Genomic DNA, 16277 nt, shown 5'->3' with positions numbered 1-16277 from the left:
CTGAAAGTTGTCAGGTCAGGAGATAAAACCATGTAATAACCAGGTGTGATATATGTCCATCAACACATGGAAGAGGCTCTGTACCAGAAATCTTAGACTGCATCTGCAAGTAGCAGTGAGGGGGGATGGAATCCTCTATGCAGCATGATTTCACTCACAAAGTCAAAATGTTCTTACTTATTTTGCCAAATTTTTTCTTCTGTTAACTTAATCTTTGTATTTCTCTGCGCTCTTTTCTTTTGATCCATTTGATGTAAAGCACTGTGACCTGCCTCTGGGTATGAAATGTGCTATACACTCATTTCAAGGGAAAAGCAGCACAAACATCATTCATCATCTTTTTAAATGAGCTTCAAGAGTTTGGCCTTGGGAACTCGTTCATGCTACGAATCCATCATGGAATCCTTAATCATCTCTCCCTAGCTAATAAACTAGACCATGTTACCTAGCTAATAGGTCAACTAGACCATGTTACATACAACCAGGGACATATATAATAATATATATATAATATATATATATAAATATAAATATAAATATAAATATAAATATAATATAATAATCTCTCCCTAGCTAATATGTCAACTAGACCATGTTACATACAACCAGGGAGATATATAATAATATATAAAATAAAAATAAAAATAAAAATAAAAATAAAAATAAAAATAAAAATAAAAATAAAAATAAAAATAAAAATAAAAATAAATTATAATAATCTCTCCCTAGCTAATAGGTCAACTAGACCATGTTACATACAACCAGGCGCTCTAAGCATGAGGACTCAAGGAACCTGTAGATTCTGTTCAGCAAGTCAGAATAAACAGTATGTTTCTTAAAAGATCCCCTATGTGGAACCATTTCAGTAACAAAGACAATCTGTCTTTCACCAAAATTGGCTCTGCTGTGGCACAAGCTCGAAGAACCATTTTCTGGTACTATTTACAGTACATCCCTTTATTAAACGAATATAGCAACTCTTTGGGAGATTGTCTCATTGCTCAACTTAGCTGTTAAGTGACAAGGACAGACACCAGAATCATCCATATGTCCCTGGTAGATCATTGGTCTGGTGCTTCATGCTAAAACTATACACTATGTTGAGCGATAGCAGACCAGTAGTATCTACAGCAGTGATACTCAACTGGCGGCCCGTGGGCCAGATGCGACCCGCGATGGAATTGCAAAAAAAAAAAAAAAAAACAGTGCAGCTGAACGCAACATGCAAGATACCCGCTGAATAAGTGTCCATGTCATGTTATTCTGGCCAATACTCCACTTATGTTATAGCATTTCAGTCTGGAATATGGAATATCTTTCAATAATCTATGATTTAGCTGCTAAATTGTCAAATACCGCCGTCTGCTCGCTACCCAGGCACTTATGTACTGTATGTACTTAACCTAACTAACTATCCGGTGTGCACAACATTGTCAGACTAAACTCCGGCTGACACCCCAAAAACCTACAATCCGCTACAGAAAAATGTATATTGATTGTTTATTAACTGGCCCATGGCCTTCTATCATTTCATGAAAGTGGCCCCCGGGCAAAGCAAGTTGAGTATCCCTGATCTACAGTATCTCAAGTGAGACAATTATAAGCAATTTAATGGGTGCACCCATTAAATTGACCGTGTGCTCCAGAATGCTAACTTGTTGCTAAAGCTAAAAGCTCAAATGTAGGCTAACTAATCTTAAATGATATGTGGCTAATGGCAGTTTTGTGTAGGACAATGATTCCCAAACTGTGGGCCACGGCCCACTAGTGCGCCGTGGAGGTACTGCAGGTGGCCCGGGAGTGGTCTGCCAACACTCCCGATTTTCACGGGTAATCAAATGGCTGTAGCAGGGTCATTTTTAAAGCTACAGTGGAGATCCTGTTATCAGAAGCATCCATTGGTATCAAGCATAATATGCTAGCTTGTCGGGAAGGGGGCTAAATAACGTTCCAAACGTAGGTTGAATTTGGGCGAGGGAAAACTATTTCAAAAGGGTTCCTTGACCTCTCAGCTCAATTTATCTGAATGAAAATTATTCCAATGGGTACAACAAGTCTCCCCTTTACAGATAAGGTAGCATTTTTCACAGCCTAGCATTAATAGCTTGTAGATTGATTTCTTCTGTTGTTGCTCATCATATTTTGTCTCAACAAATGTGTTGCAAATACTTCTGATGAGAAAGGGGGGAGGAAAATGTTGGCAATGTGCTTTTGGGTATTTTGCCCAAATGTTTTTGTATGTGGATGGATTATTAATTTCCCTTACGCCCAAGTTCACATGCTCTGTTAATGAAATAAAAAATATATAATATTAAAAATATGTAGGGAAATACATAATCTTAGTCTCGTGTGTTGATCAGAGTTGTGATTAAAGGGTTTGGTGGGCCCCGGAAGATTTTCAGATTTCAAAGTGGGCCGCGGCATTCTTAAGTTTGGGAACCCCTGGTGTAGGAGATCAACACAAAACACAAAATATGGGAATATGCAGGAACTACTTTCCCTGCAAAAGTTCAAAAAATGAATCTGGCTAAACGTCTTTGTAAAAAAACATTTTTTATTACTAATAAAGTTTAGTATCCAACTTAAGTGACCTTTTAGTAGTTATTTGACCTCAAAGTAGCTTCCTATCACTCAACATAGTGTAGCATGTGTTACCAAATGTTAACATGGAGTTAGCATTTAACAGCTAAAGTTGACCAACAACCATCAACACATCATATGCTGTCCCCGGAAGGGTGGTTCTCAAAGTGAGGTCTGGGGAACATCAGGGGTCCTTGAAGAAGTTTCAGGGTATCCCCAGCATAGTTTACATGTACTCTAATTTAATTCACTATCAATTATCCCAACTAGAAATATTACGCGCTCATTTCTAGCGCGCCTCATGCGCTCACCCTGCGCCATGTGTTGAGCAATTGTGTAAAAGAACAATTATTATAATCATGGGTTTTACTCACACCACTAAAATCATGTGTTTTACTCACACCACTAAAATCATGTGTTTTACTCACTTTACTAAAATCATGGGTTTTACCCACACCACTAAAATCATGTGTTTTACTCACACCACTAAAATCATGTGTTTTACTCACACCACTAATATCATGTGTTTTACTCACACCACTAAAATCATGTGTTTTACTCACACCACTAAAATCATGGGTTTTACTCACTTTACTAAAATCGTGGGTTTTACTCACACCACTAAAATTGTGGGTTTTACTCACACCACTAAAATCCCCCATCGACAGTGTAGACAGTGCTACAATTCAATAGTACATCAATAACTAGCTACTAAAATCTTCCCATATCCCTGCATAAATTCTTATCAAATGGGGTATGTGGCCTTAATGTGAGTGTATTTAGGGGACCATTATGTTCTTTCATATTAGACATGAACACACACGTACCACCCTCACAATGCACACTTTTTCGCACACGCACGCACACACAAACACGCACACACAACGCTCCGGGTGGTGTGGGGACATAAATAGCAACTCACCCTGTCGCCAGGATCTCCAGCAGTGCCTGGGGGTCCTTGTAGGCCAGAGGGACCTGGAAGCCCCTAAAGAGACAAAGCCAAGTCAGCAGACCGGTTCATATAATGCTGACTACAGCAGTCCAGAAACACGCTTAGCTGACTATTCTCAAGTATTTTCTTTTTTTCACACTATACTCACAGCTGGGCCAGAGGGTCCTGGTGGTCCTTCAATCAGCATGCCCTTGGGGGGAAAATTAATTAAATCATTACTTCAAAAGTGCAACAAGTCACAGAATTGATAAATGACAATTTAGCGCATCTTTCTGAGCAGAAAATCTGAAAACACAGGATTATTTCAACTAGGGATGCACGATATTGAATATTTGGCCGATATCCAATATGCCGATATTTTCCATCTCTTTTGGCTGATTACCAATGCCAATACCGATATATGCTCTCATTTTCCCCCACCAAATTTCAGAGAACATCAAGTCTCTCCTGTAGTAGAATACCACATTATTATGCCTACTCATCTCGTGATGGCCCACTGGCAGATGCAGACTTAAAACAATGCTTTTCAAAATCTACACATTCACTGGGCAAAAAAAGAAAATGAGCATCCAGTATAAAGGGCATCATTGAAGTGTCATTTTATCTGCCTGTATTTATCGGCACAAATGTTTGTTTCAGGCCGATGCCAATATTTCATTTTAAAGCCTTTATCGGTCGATATCATCATGCATAATTTCAACAGAACTGTCAATATACATTATATGATAATCGATCCCCTCATCTGAGTGGGTCAGTAGGGTATTTTTTGGGGCCCTTACAGGTTCGATCACAGCCGGCTCGCCCTTCTCTCCCTTCTGGCCGTAGGCTCCTCCGACACCGGCGACCTGCGGGCAGAGGTGAGACTCTTCACACTTCACACACGCAGGAATAGCAGTGATGATGATGATGATGATGATGATGATGATAGCAGTGGTGAATGAGGAGGCAGTTTGAGATGAAGGTATCAGAGTGTTAGTGAGAACCACCTCTAGGCTGTGTGCTAGAAATGGAGCAGTTGTGATTGCACTCCTATTGTGCAGTGTTTTTAGTGTGACTCAACAAAACCTAGCATGACGCCAACAGGCCATCGTTGACATGCAAACACTAATGACATGTCCACAGTCCAACTTTCAAGTGGCTTTTGGAGTCTTCTACTTCCTCTTCGTCGGTCCAGCCATGCTAAATGGGAATATGTGGCAATCAAAGACTGAACACTGCTGAGTTTTCATCAGCGGGAGGGAGTTGGTTGGTGTGTGTGCGCGTGCGTGTGTGTGTTTGGCAGTGGGGATGGGGGGGTCGGGGAGGGATTAGGGTTGGGGTGTGTTTGTGTATGTGGGGGTGTACTAAACAAAAGGCTTAAAAGACCCAATAAAAGCCTAGGCCGCACATGGAAACAATCCCAAAATCGTACGTGAAAAGAAAATAATGTTTGGATGTTTGGATATCTGACAGCAGGGAATTGAAAGAGAATGCAGGGCCAATCGGCTACAGATGAGGACAAAGTAGTATTTTATTCATTAGGGATGGGCATTTTAAGTAATTTCAATATTCAATCATTATAGAGTACTCAAGTACTCGCAAAAACAAAAACTAAAAACAAACAAAACAAAAAAAGTAATGGACCAGACCCAAGTGAAAATGCGGGTAGGGGTTCGTGACGTGTCCAACTGGAAACTCACAAGTGGAACCAAAGTTTGCCTAATGCTAAACAGTAAATTTCTTGGGCTATAGGCCTATAGGAATATGTCTTACTATGTATGCTTTCACATTCATGTAATGACGATAAATAATTAGCCAATTTACATAAACATCATTCTTATGTCTGGTCATCGTCATTCTGCCTGTAATGTTAGATCCGGTAACAATGCATGCACAGATCTATAATTTTTGTTGGTAGTCCTGTCAAAGAAAAAAAATAAAAAAAATAAATAAAAATAGAACGACTGCACCGTGGGTATATGCCTCCGCCAACAAGTGAGCAGTCGACATCCATGTCTGTCCAGACTTTGACTTTTGAGCCAAATGTGAAGCAATTCCATTCCTGAGATATCGCATTAACGAGCTAGAAAATGGCATTCGTGAGGTCAGTGACCTTGAACTTTAACCTTTGACCACCACAATCTAATCAGTTCATCCTTGAGTCCTAGTAGACGCTTGAGCCAAATGTGACAAATTTAGATATCGCGTTAACGAGCTAGAAAATGGTGTTTGTGAGTGACATAGAACTTTGACCTTTGACCACCAAAATGTAATCAGTTCATCCGTGAGTCCAAGTGGACATTTGGGGGGGTGGGGGGGTGGGTTGTAGGGGGGCAAAAAAGCAGCTAAACGTTCTGAGATGTTGAACGAATATTGATGTCCAAATCGAGTACTCGAGTAGTCATGCCCATCCCTAGTATTCATATTTACACAACCTCAACCAAGCCTTCAACTAGGTCGGCTGGTGGAGGTGAGGTTCAAGGCTGTGGGTAGGAAAGTGAGAGGAAACCATAATGTCTTCATTCATCTGTGTGTGTGTGTGTGTGTGTGTGTGTGTGTGTGTGTGTGTGTGTGTGTGTGTGTGTGTGTGCGTGCGCGCGCGCACACACACACACACACACACGTGCGCGACACGTGCGTGCACTGTGCAGACAGCTGGCTATGTGTTATGGGCTAATTGCTGTGTCCTGGGGCATATAGGGAGAAATATGTCACCAACAGGCTGCTTGTTAAAATGGCGGAGGGGGGTGACTGGTGAGAGATGAGTGGGGAGAGGAGGAGGTGTGTGTGTGAAGACTGCCTGTTGACACAAGAGTCAAAGCGTGTGATCTATCAACTAATCAACTCCCAAGACATGCACTGTCGCCCTACAGCTGTCAATCATAAAATCACCACAGATGCTATAGAGTGCCAAAGTGAGGCCCCCTCTCATTTGTCCATAGACAATTCGAAAAATCCTTATAAAAAGAGTTTTACTTGGTCAAACCAAGCGACTCAGCTATATTCAGGATCAGGAGAGACCATAGAACATTTCAATTAATTGTTTTTTCTTTTAGTTTGGTCCGGGTGAAATGTTATTTCCTGATTCTGACTATAGCTGGTTTGACCAAGTAAAACTCTTTTCATAAGGATTTTTTGGAAACGTCTATGGGAAAATGAATGGGGATTGGGACTTTGGCACTCTATAGCAAGATATTTACAGGCATGACTGTATCTACACACTGGTGAAAGTTGGCTCCACAACACCACATGACAATGACACATTCCCCATGCCAAGTGGCCCACTAGGAAGGCGTGCACCAGGAGAGAGAGAGAGAGGGGTGGGGAGTCCATCATGCATGCACCCCTCGGGTTGAGAGTGCGAGGGGGGAGTCCGTCAAGCACGCACCCCTCGGGTTGAGAGTGCGAGGGGGGGAGTCCGTCATGCACGCACCCCTCGGGTTGAGAGTGCGAGGGGGGGAGTCCGTCATGCACGCACCCCTCGGGTTGAGAATGTGAGGGGGGGAGTCCATCATGCACGCACCCCTCGGGTCGAGAGTGCGATACTTACGGCGCTCTCCGAGACGTCAGTTTCCGCTGCAACCCCGGGCCCCACCTCCTCATCATGGGCCGCCGTGGGGTTGGGCGGGGCCGTGCCATACTCATCATACGCCCCGTAATCATACACCCGCCTGTCAACCTCGCCCAAGTCATACTCCTTGAGGTCATACTCCTTAAAGTCATATGCCTCCGCTCCGGCATCCGGGACAACGGCGGGATCCTGACCAATGGGAGCGGCCTCAGTGACATGCTCACCGACAGCTTCCTCCTCCACAGCCTTTTAAGTGTTACCCGAGCGAGGGTATGGCGAGCAACCAAGGGAATAGGGATGTTAGTTAAAGCAATTAAGGCTAAGAGACTAAGTTTTTGATGTTATCAAAGCTTAGCAGATTGCAAATGAATTCAGCATGATATGTAGAAAAAAAAGTCTATTGAATAGCAATGGTAACACCGTATTTATCCCCAAAAAGAATCTGTATAGCCTAATCTAAATATGCTCTAAATTTATCTGAGATCAATCTTGACCAACCAAGGGAGGCATTAGTGCAGCAACGAGGACTCATACCGCACCGGGTTCTCACCCATAGACATGGCCAATTTGTGACTGTAGGAATGTCTGACCAAGCCGGAGGTACCGCTGCCGGGAATTGAACCGGGGTCTCTGCGGTTGTAGGAGAGTGCCTTTACCTCTACACTACCCAGACACCCCAGTAAACTGCTAATTATTGAACTATGTTAGCCTACTAATTATGTATTGCTTTTTTCTGACTTTTCCCCATTTTCTGCCCAATTACACTTGGCCAATTTATCCCCATGCTGCCCTATTGGCTGCCCTGGTCGCTGCTCCACCCTCTGCCGATCTGGGGAGAGCCGAGACTAGCACCATGCTTCCTCCGACACATGCGCATTAGCCAGTCGCTTGTTTTCACTTGACAGGGGGAGCTTCACCAGTAGGACGTAGCCCGTGGGAGGATCACACTATTTCCACCAGTTCCCTTCCACCCCGACCAGGTCCCCCGAATGACCAGAGGAGGCGCTAGTGCAGCGACTAGGACACATACCGCCAATCTGGCTTCCCACCCTCAGGCACAGCCAATCGTGCCTGTATGGACGCCCGCCCAAGCCGGAGGTAACACGTGGATACGAACCTGCGACCCTTGTGCTGGTAGGCAGGGAATCTACCGCTACACTGCCCGGATGCCTGCATTGCTTTTAATAGAGTATCAGCATGAATAAACCTAGAAAAGGTGTGACGCTGCTGCCCTAAAAGGTTCCATCACACTGTGTCCTGTATACTGTATGTCAAGAGTATTGTATGATCTGGGAAATCACAGATTCAATGAATTCAAGAAATCTCATACTGCATGTTCTGCAATGTTGCCTACAGTTTCCCTCAGCTCAGCAAAAATAAAAGATCTAGACGAAGGAATAAATAAAGTGTTACCGTTTTGATTGAATGAAATCATTATTAATTCTGACAATCAAATGGTAGTCAATCATACACACCTAAGACAGACTTGATGATATCTCAGCCTTTCTTTAACCATCATACAACATACATGATGTATTGATACAGTATGTAGGACAGTGAAGAAAGACTGAGATAGATGAAGTATGTCTGAAATGACACTAGAAGCATTTTTGAATGAACGTCAAATCAATCAGCGAAATGTAGCTATGTGCAGATTTACAAAGTGCATCAAGGTACGTACAATTAATAAAATTTGCATTTTTTGGTCAACCAATGCATTTTGTTTACCATGATGCACTGTGTATTTGGCACAAGTACCACCACCACAAATTATGTCCATCATTCCACAGTGAGCATTGTGGATTTAGCTTTTGGAGGCAGCAACATGGATGTAATTATACAGTTATAAGTGGGAGCACTCCATCATTTCAAATTATATACTCATGGTTGCCTGTATAATAACATCCAGGTTGGCAAACACGGTGATAGACAATGCAAATTCGTAGTTGGCTGTGAGCAGATGTCGGCCTTGTTGATCATAGTTCTTTTAGAGGCAATTAGCAGAACTAGTGATCGAAACTAGGCGAATGATTCTCTATGATGGACCACAGGGCGAAACTTGCCAAATGGACAAACTCCAATATCCTTTGCTCATTGGCATTGGCTCTTTGTATACTGTCAATCCTGGGTAAGGCTGCAAGTCTTATCAAGCATGCAGTATGGGCAATAAAATCACGCATATAATTTTTCCCTGAAGCAAGCCAAATGTGACTTGGACAATTAGTCTTGTTATTCTAAGCTGTCTTGGGGCATTGTGTCTGTCTCTGCATCTGAGGGAACAGATTTTGGGCCCTTGGTAATTGCACACATGCGCCTTCACTAAAAGCCTGTGTGGTTCCTATTAAAGGAAGGCCACAAGTGAAGCCTGGGCGCGGGCAAGTTTTCAGAGAAAAAATATCCCCCTTATAGTCATAACATTACTTAAAGAACATGCATGAGATAGGTGTCTTACGCCTTTCTCATTTCAGACCCATTTTTCCCAGGCAGTTCATATTGTTACATCAAACACATACTGTAATTGACATTCATGGATTTTGAAAGGAACTTGCAATTCCTCAGTTGTCAGTAAGCCCCACATGTACAAATACTGAGCGCTGAAAGAAGCTGCAGCCTTAGCCAAAATTGAATCAAATGACAGAAAGCTACCAATATCCACCAAAAGATGCCATAGGAATGCCCAGAAAGCACACTGTCTGTCTGTGCAGTGGAGCAAGTGGATGGTAGCTCTCGGACGTTTGACTCTTCCTCTGTCCATCGGTTCTGCCACCGACCAAAGTCAAAAGACACATCGATTGCTTCCAATGGTTGTGTCTTTGTCATTTCATACCAGGTACTTCCTCGGGTCATGTCTTCCTGGCTCCCCTTCCCCCCAAAACACCTATCTTTTACAAGTAGATGAAAGTAAAGATGAGAATTTACCTCGTTGGGTCCGCCCGTGGGAAAGGGAGACTGAGTTTGAGTACCATCTACAGTTCCGTAGTCTGTATAGTACTCTCCTTCTACATTGTTTAGCTGAGTCATGTTGGAAAAAAGGAAAGAAAGAATAAAGGAAGGGTTAAACACAGAGGCATAAAACAGAGGTGATTGGCTTGGGGGTCCTCTCAAGCTGACTCCACTACTTCTACAGAGAAGATGGTTAGGTAGCTCTCAGTCTGCCATCAGAGATTTTCGAGAAGATCTTGATGGGACCTGGTCTTTTCGTTACTTGTACTTTTACCCTAAAATCGCCTCGGGGTCGTGCGGGCGCCGTGGCCTGGTAGCCAGGCATCTGTCTCTTCTTCTTAGCTGCAAACTTTTTAGCTGGCGATTTTTTGGCGGCCAAGAACTTTAAGGGCTTGGCCTTAGTTTTACTGAGGGACTTTCTGGTCCTCTTCTTTTTCATGGAGACACTACGTTTCTTTCTCTGAGTCTGGAAGAGGTTGCGATGACAAAACAACACCAAGACAAACATGGAACATTTAAAAGTGGAAATGATTTGAGGTGACAAAAAGAGGAGATTATTGGGGGATATACAGGTCAATCTGGGACAGATGCACAAAACAGAGAAGAACAAAACAGAGAAGATTCGCCTTTCAGCAACTCTCTTAGAACTATTGCACTGTGGTAAAAAATAAAAGAAACAGATGGTGATTAGATTTCTTTTGCTGCGTTCCCCAAATTGTAAAACATGTTGTTGATATCTGATAATGTACATGTATACAATAGTTTCAAAGACATGCTGGAACACAACCAACGCTCAAAGCAGATGGCATTCGTCCAGTGAGAGAAGATAAAACAAACACAAGGAGGAATGTGACAGTGGGTACGTTTACATGCACACTTCTAATTGGATCATAACACGATCAAGACAATACCCCGTCATGTAAATGCCTTTATCTGGTTATCTTAATGGGAGTAAGGTCATAATCAGAGTAAACACAACCTGGGTAACAAATCTCGATTTCTGCTCAATCTTTCCACTTATTTGTGCATGTAAACATCTTGATCAGACTTTCGTTTTCCAAACTGTGCATCAGACGCAGTTGGATGTTATATTATGAAGCTACATGCAGTGGAGTGACAAGGGGCTTATTACATCAATCCGTGTAAACCGGGTTATGAGAGAAACCGCGTTTGAATGCAGACGTAAATCAAATCAAACATTGCCTTAAGCCGATTACGCCCAGTAATCGGGGTGTTGGTGTGCAAGTAAGCATACTCACTGAGACGCACAGACGGTACACAAGACGAACTGAAGGAGGGACGACTGACAAAAAGGACATATAAGTCTTTTTCTTTTTTCTTTTCCATTTTTCCCTTTACCTGAGGCTCGGAAAACTCGTCCGTCGGAATGGTGTCTGTGGCTCCCTCAGAGTAATCATAGAACTGACTGTAATCTAAGTCGTCAGTAGTGTACTGGAGGGTGTTGAGAGGGAAGGAGACAGACAGACAGACAGACAGAGAGAGAGACAGATGGGGGAGAGAAGTATTAGCATTAGCATTAGCATCAAGTATGCGGAGCGCTGTTAACAGCAAGATGATACAAAAATATCATCCTGTGCATACTGTAATTACTGCATGTGCAGGCAGTTAAAGGGACAGTTCATCCTAAAATCAAAAATGCCTCTTACCTGTAGTGCTGTTTATCCAGATCGCTTTGGTGTGAGTTGCTGAGTTTTGGAGATATCAGCCGTAGAGATGTCTACCTTCTCTCAAATACAATTGAACTGGATGGCCCTCGTCTTGTGGTGCTCAAAGCTCAAAAAAACTCAACAACAATGTCTAATGACCCGGTTACTCAAGATAAACCACAGACCTTGTTGTGAGCAGTTTCATGTAGGAACTACTGTATTTTCTTTCAATTGCACTACACCCAGTTGTTTAATGCACTTTTTATACTATTTTTTAACGTTTTGTTGTGATGCTTTTAAATGTCCATTTTATTCTCTTCTTTTATTCTTTTATTTTCCTGTCAACCATTTTATGTGAAGCACTTTGAATTGCCTCTATATATGAAATGTGCTATACAAATAAACTTGACTTGACTTGATTTGACCCACCAACCGTCTCACCTCACAGAAGGAAGCATGGCATTGGCTTAGCTTAGCTTAGCTTAGCTTAGCTATAATGTTAGACTGGTGTAGTTCGATCAAAAGAAAAAAAAAATCTACATGAAACTGCTCACAACAAGGTCTGTGGATTATGTTGAGTAACCGGGTCATGATTTCCGGAAAGAGAATTGCTGTTGAGTTTTTTTTTAAATTAGTAATTTCTTTTCTTTTCTTTTTTTGGCACTTTGAAGACCACAAGCCGAGTGCCATCCAGTTCCATTGCAGACAGCTCTATGAGTTTTGGAGATATCACTAAAACGATCTAGATGGATAAATAGCACTACAGGTAAGAGGAAAAATATGTATTTTTGATTTTTGGGTGAACTGTCCCTTTAAAGCTTAATAATTGTATTTAAATTGTTTATGGCAAATAAGTATTCTGAAGTATTGTGCTAACAATATCATATCAGCACAATACTTCACTCATACAATACTTTTGTCTGCAGTTATTTTGCTGAAGCTTTGTTATATTTTAGTCATGAATATGGGCAACAGCGCTGTTAGAGGTTAACATTGGTGGTAACAGTGTTGCTCAGAGGGCATTGTAAGATCTTAAAAGCACATTCTGAAAGAATATTGTGAGTGCTGCACTATGAGACCTCACAATATACTTCAAACCAACGAGATAAAGTGTTACCAAATTAGATAATCATCTTAATATGATGAGGGAACAAATGGTAAGCCTAGCCATCACTGTAACATGTCATGTGGGTCTTGGCCTACAGATATGTAAACAGGTGGGGTGTCTAAAAGCTCATAAACTGCAGGTGAACATCGGGAAAACCTCGGTGACAAAAATACCAGCTGCATTCATCATGGAACTTTCTTCCTGCTAGCATGTAAATTATATCCTTCGGCGAGTTCTAAGGTCAGCTTCTAAGGACTTCTAAGGTTCAAAAAGGGGTTTGCTTTACAGAAAGTGTGCCTTCTTGTCGTTCTGATTGCTTGTTCCTGTTTGGTTTCAGAGTAAAGTGTCTACAGTCTCTCAGTGTAAAACTACAGAATGTAACGTTCCTCAGAGGAAGCGCGCGGGGGCCGCAAACTTCAGCCATAAAAGTGTATTACTTCATGCTGGAATTTGGGTGTGGTATTTGGACACTTGTCTAATTCCAATTATCAAATTAATCAAAGATGCTTAGCTCTCAGTGAAGCTGGCACTGACTTCACCAAGTAATCACAAACTGACTTTTGGACCTTGGCATCCACGATAACTTCACCCTCATCCAAATAATTATCTTAATCATTTCTACACAAGTCTTCACCTAGCCTTCTGTTAGATGAAGACCTATGTCAAAAGCAATATTCTTGTCAATATAAATGTATGGATTGACAAAGACACATGCTCCACTGTGGTCTTGACTGCTGTCTCATTCCCCCCCCTTATTCTCTGTACAAGAAACAAACAGATGTGGTTAATAGGGTTTCCTGTTGCATCCTTAAATATGAGAAAGACAAGCATGGGGGCGAGAGAGAGAGAGAGAGAAAGAAAGAGAGAGGGAGAGAGAGAGAGAGAGAGAGAGAGAGAGATGAAGGACAATTTGCACTTCATCCAGGTCCCAAGTCCTTACACTTGGATCTGTAAGTGGAGCCTGATACATAGATACTTTAATGACACACACTTTTGTGCAATATGTAACTTTTCCACCAGGGGAAATGTCCCCTGTTACTGCTATTTGTGAAGTTCACAGTCACATCAGCTGTAGTGTAGAAGAGGAGCTCTGGCTCTGGCTTTGGTTTATTAGGCCTAGCCTGTGTCTGTATTGTTATGCCTGTGAAATAATCCCAAACATATTCTTCAGTCCAAGGGAGCTGTTGCGGGATGTGTAAACTCTGGGGTTTGGCCACACACTGCAGTGGATAGGTAAAACGCATTAAAGGAATAGTTCACCCAAAAATGAAAATTCTGTCATCATCTACTCACCCTCAGGTCAAATGAAACACAGGTGAAATAGTCCTTATAAAACCAAATCAAGCAAACTGATTGGTGCACAGCCGTGATATAATGAGCGTATATAACGGCTGTGGCTGCAATCACCGAATTACTCCGCCTCTGACAAAACAAAGGGTGGCTAGCTAGCCTGCTAGCCTCGCAAACAGAGTGACTCTAGTAGCTAGTGTTTACTTTGTCTCCTGCTAGTGACGTCATCAATATACGACAGCTAGCTAACCGCTAGCTAGCTAACAGTGATTACAATGTTCGCTAGCTACCGAAATGGAAACCTCTAAAGTTAACTTCAACCTCCGGGGTGACTTAACTATGGACGAGTGGATTGAGCAGTGCCTATCGTACACATTATCTCTAGAAAAAAAGCCACCTGCCATACTTGGTAACCATTTCATAAAACGTCTGTTTGCGAGGCTAGCTACTAGCTCGCCTTGGACCTAACGTTAACCTAACATTAGCACAAGCCTTAGCCAAAGTTAGCTAGCTAACATTAGCTGTTTGTTTGTCACCAAGCCTGTGTTGCTAGCTGACGATACATTCAGCAACTGCGTCGGCTGTGCAGAGAGGCAGGAGGGACTATTTTATTACGCAGAACATTTTGATTTCTGAATAACAGCCATTTAAATTGGAGTTGTCTATTACTTTCATATTGCCATACTTGGTAACCGTTTTATAAAAGCAATAGCTCATTTCAGGCCGTGATATATGCTCATTATACCACACCTAAGGGTGTTTTCGCCCTCCACCGGACCCTTAGGTGTGGTATAATGAGCATATACCATGACCTGTCGTGAGTTATTGCTTAAATATAACACACAGGGAGGTTCCCAGCACAACTCCATAGCAGCCTTTTCCAAAACAACTGAAGTCAATGGGGACCAGTTCTTTAGAGTTCCAAAAATACCTACATTATATTTATACCATCATTATAGTGACAATCTGAATTACAGCTGATTGGTTTGCAACAAATAATCATATAGGTCTTTCTATTCACAGTGTGATTGTTTGGCTGTTTTTTGTTTTGGAACTCTAAAGAACTGGTCCCCATTGACTTCAGTTGTTTTGGAGAAAGCTCCTACAAAGTTGTGCCGGCAACCTCCCCAGTGTCTTATATGGACTAACATATTTCACCTGCGTTTCATTTTGCCTGAAGCTGATGACAGAATTTTCATTTTTGGGCAAACTATTCCTTTAACAGAACGAGTCAAAAGCCTGTTGAAAGTGGATACTGGCACAAAGGCACAGAGGGAATTTCCCATGGGATCCAACTAGAGGTCTTCGGGTATGCCCGACCCCCGAATACCTGAGGATTTGACCCGGACCCGGCTGGGTCTGGGTCCATTCAAAAGAAGTGACTCCGGGTCTGGGTCAGTTCCGGTAGCGATTGTCATGGGTCTCGGGGCTCTGATAGTGAAATGCTGGGTCCAATAAGACCCGAGTGGACCCGGCGAGTGGCTGTCAGAGCACTCTTTTTTTTCCATCCCCCCTCCCCTCCCCTCCCCTCCCCTCCCCTCCCCTCCCCTCCCCTCCCCTCCCGAGTCTGTGCGAGCCGAGGGCGTGTAATATGCGAGTGGATCCGAGAAGAAGACCCGTGATCAGCGCTGATCACGAGAGAAACGCATCAAAACAGCACACGTGAGGCTTGTTGTCACAAACTGCAAGTAAATCCATAGAGAAAATAACTAGCAAAGAGCGTTCCCATCTGCAATGAAAATTACTTCCTCGTTTACATGAGGCGCATGTGACCACATGCGTACACATGCGCACACATGTGCCTCAGGCAAACGAGGAAGTGATTTTTGTTGCAGAGAGGTAGCCTAACCCTCTTGCTGGTTTCTCTTGCTATGGATTTTATTGAAGATGACTGTTTCCCGTACTTGTTTGGATTATTATTTGATGATCGCATGGTGACAAGTCACAACATGTATGTGATTGTTTTTAGCGCTGTTGTGTGTTTTTTGGCGAAGGAACGGCGGTAGCATAGAGGCAGCATCAACCAGGGGAAAATGCTATAACGTTAGTTAATAAAGATGCACAAAGTTTAAATGATATACAACTTGTAGCAGTTAACAAGCAACTTTGACGTCGACACCACTAGTCTCTGCCTCGGTATTTCTCGGATCTGAACGGGGCCGGGTCTCAGATTTCTAAAAATAGACG

The 16277-nt window shown here is 42.5% G+C and overlaps 1 protein-coding gene across 4 annotated transcripts in view; it reads right to left on the bottom strand.

Annotated features, from left to right (window-relative positions):
* Positions 1-16277, bottom strand: part of col11a1a (collagen, type XI, alpha 1a) — a 178239-nt gene that overhangs the window by 126163 nt on the left and 35799 nt on the right. The window contains exons 6-11 of one of the 4 annotated variants that reach the window (XM_083631995.1): positions 11385-11477; positions 10002-10094; positions 7062-7328; positions 4312-4377; positions 3681-3722; positions 3503-3565 (exon numbers count right to left, since the gene is read on the bottom strand). In XM_083631995.1, coding sequence (XP_083488121.1) covers positions 3503-3565; positions 3681-3722; positions 4312-4377; positions 7062-7328; positions 10002-10094; positions 11385-11477 — 624 coding nt within the window. Of the gene's footprint in view, positions 1-3502; positions 3566-3680; positions 3723-4311; positions 4378-7061; positions 7329-10001; positions 10095-10299; positions 10492-11384; positions 11478-16277 lie in introns of all 4 variants that reach the window. The other 3 variants (XM_083631996.1, XM_083631997.1, XM_083631998.1) reach the window with 3 other exon arrangements.

Source organism: Poromitra crassiceps (genome assembly GCF_964638095.1).
Source record: "Poromitra crassiceps genome assembly, chromosome: 2".
In the NCBI taxonomy this organism is placed as follows: domain Eukaryota; kingdom Metazoa; phylum Chordata; class Actinopteri; order Beryciformes; family Melamphaidae; genus Poromitra; species Poromitra crassiceps.
This window is presented reverse-complemented; position numbering and strand designations above follow the sequence as displayed.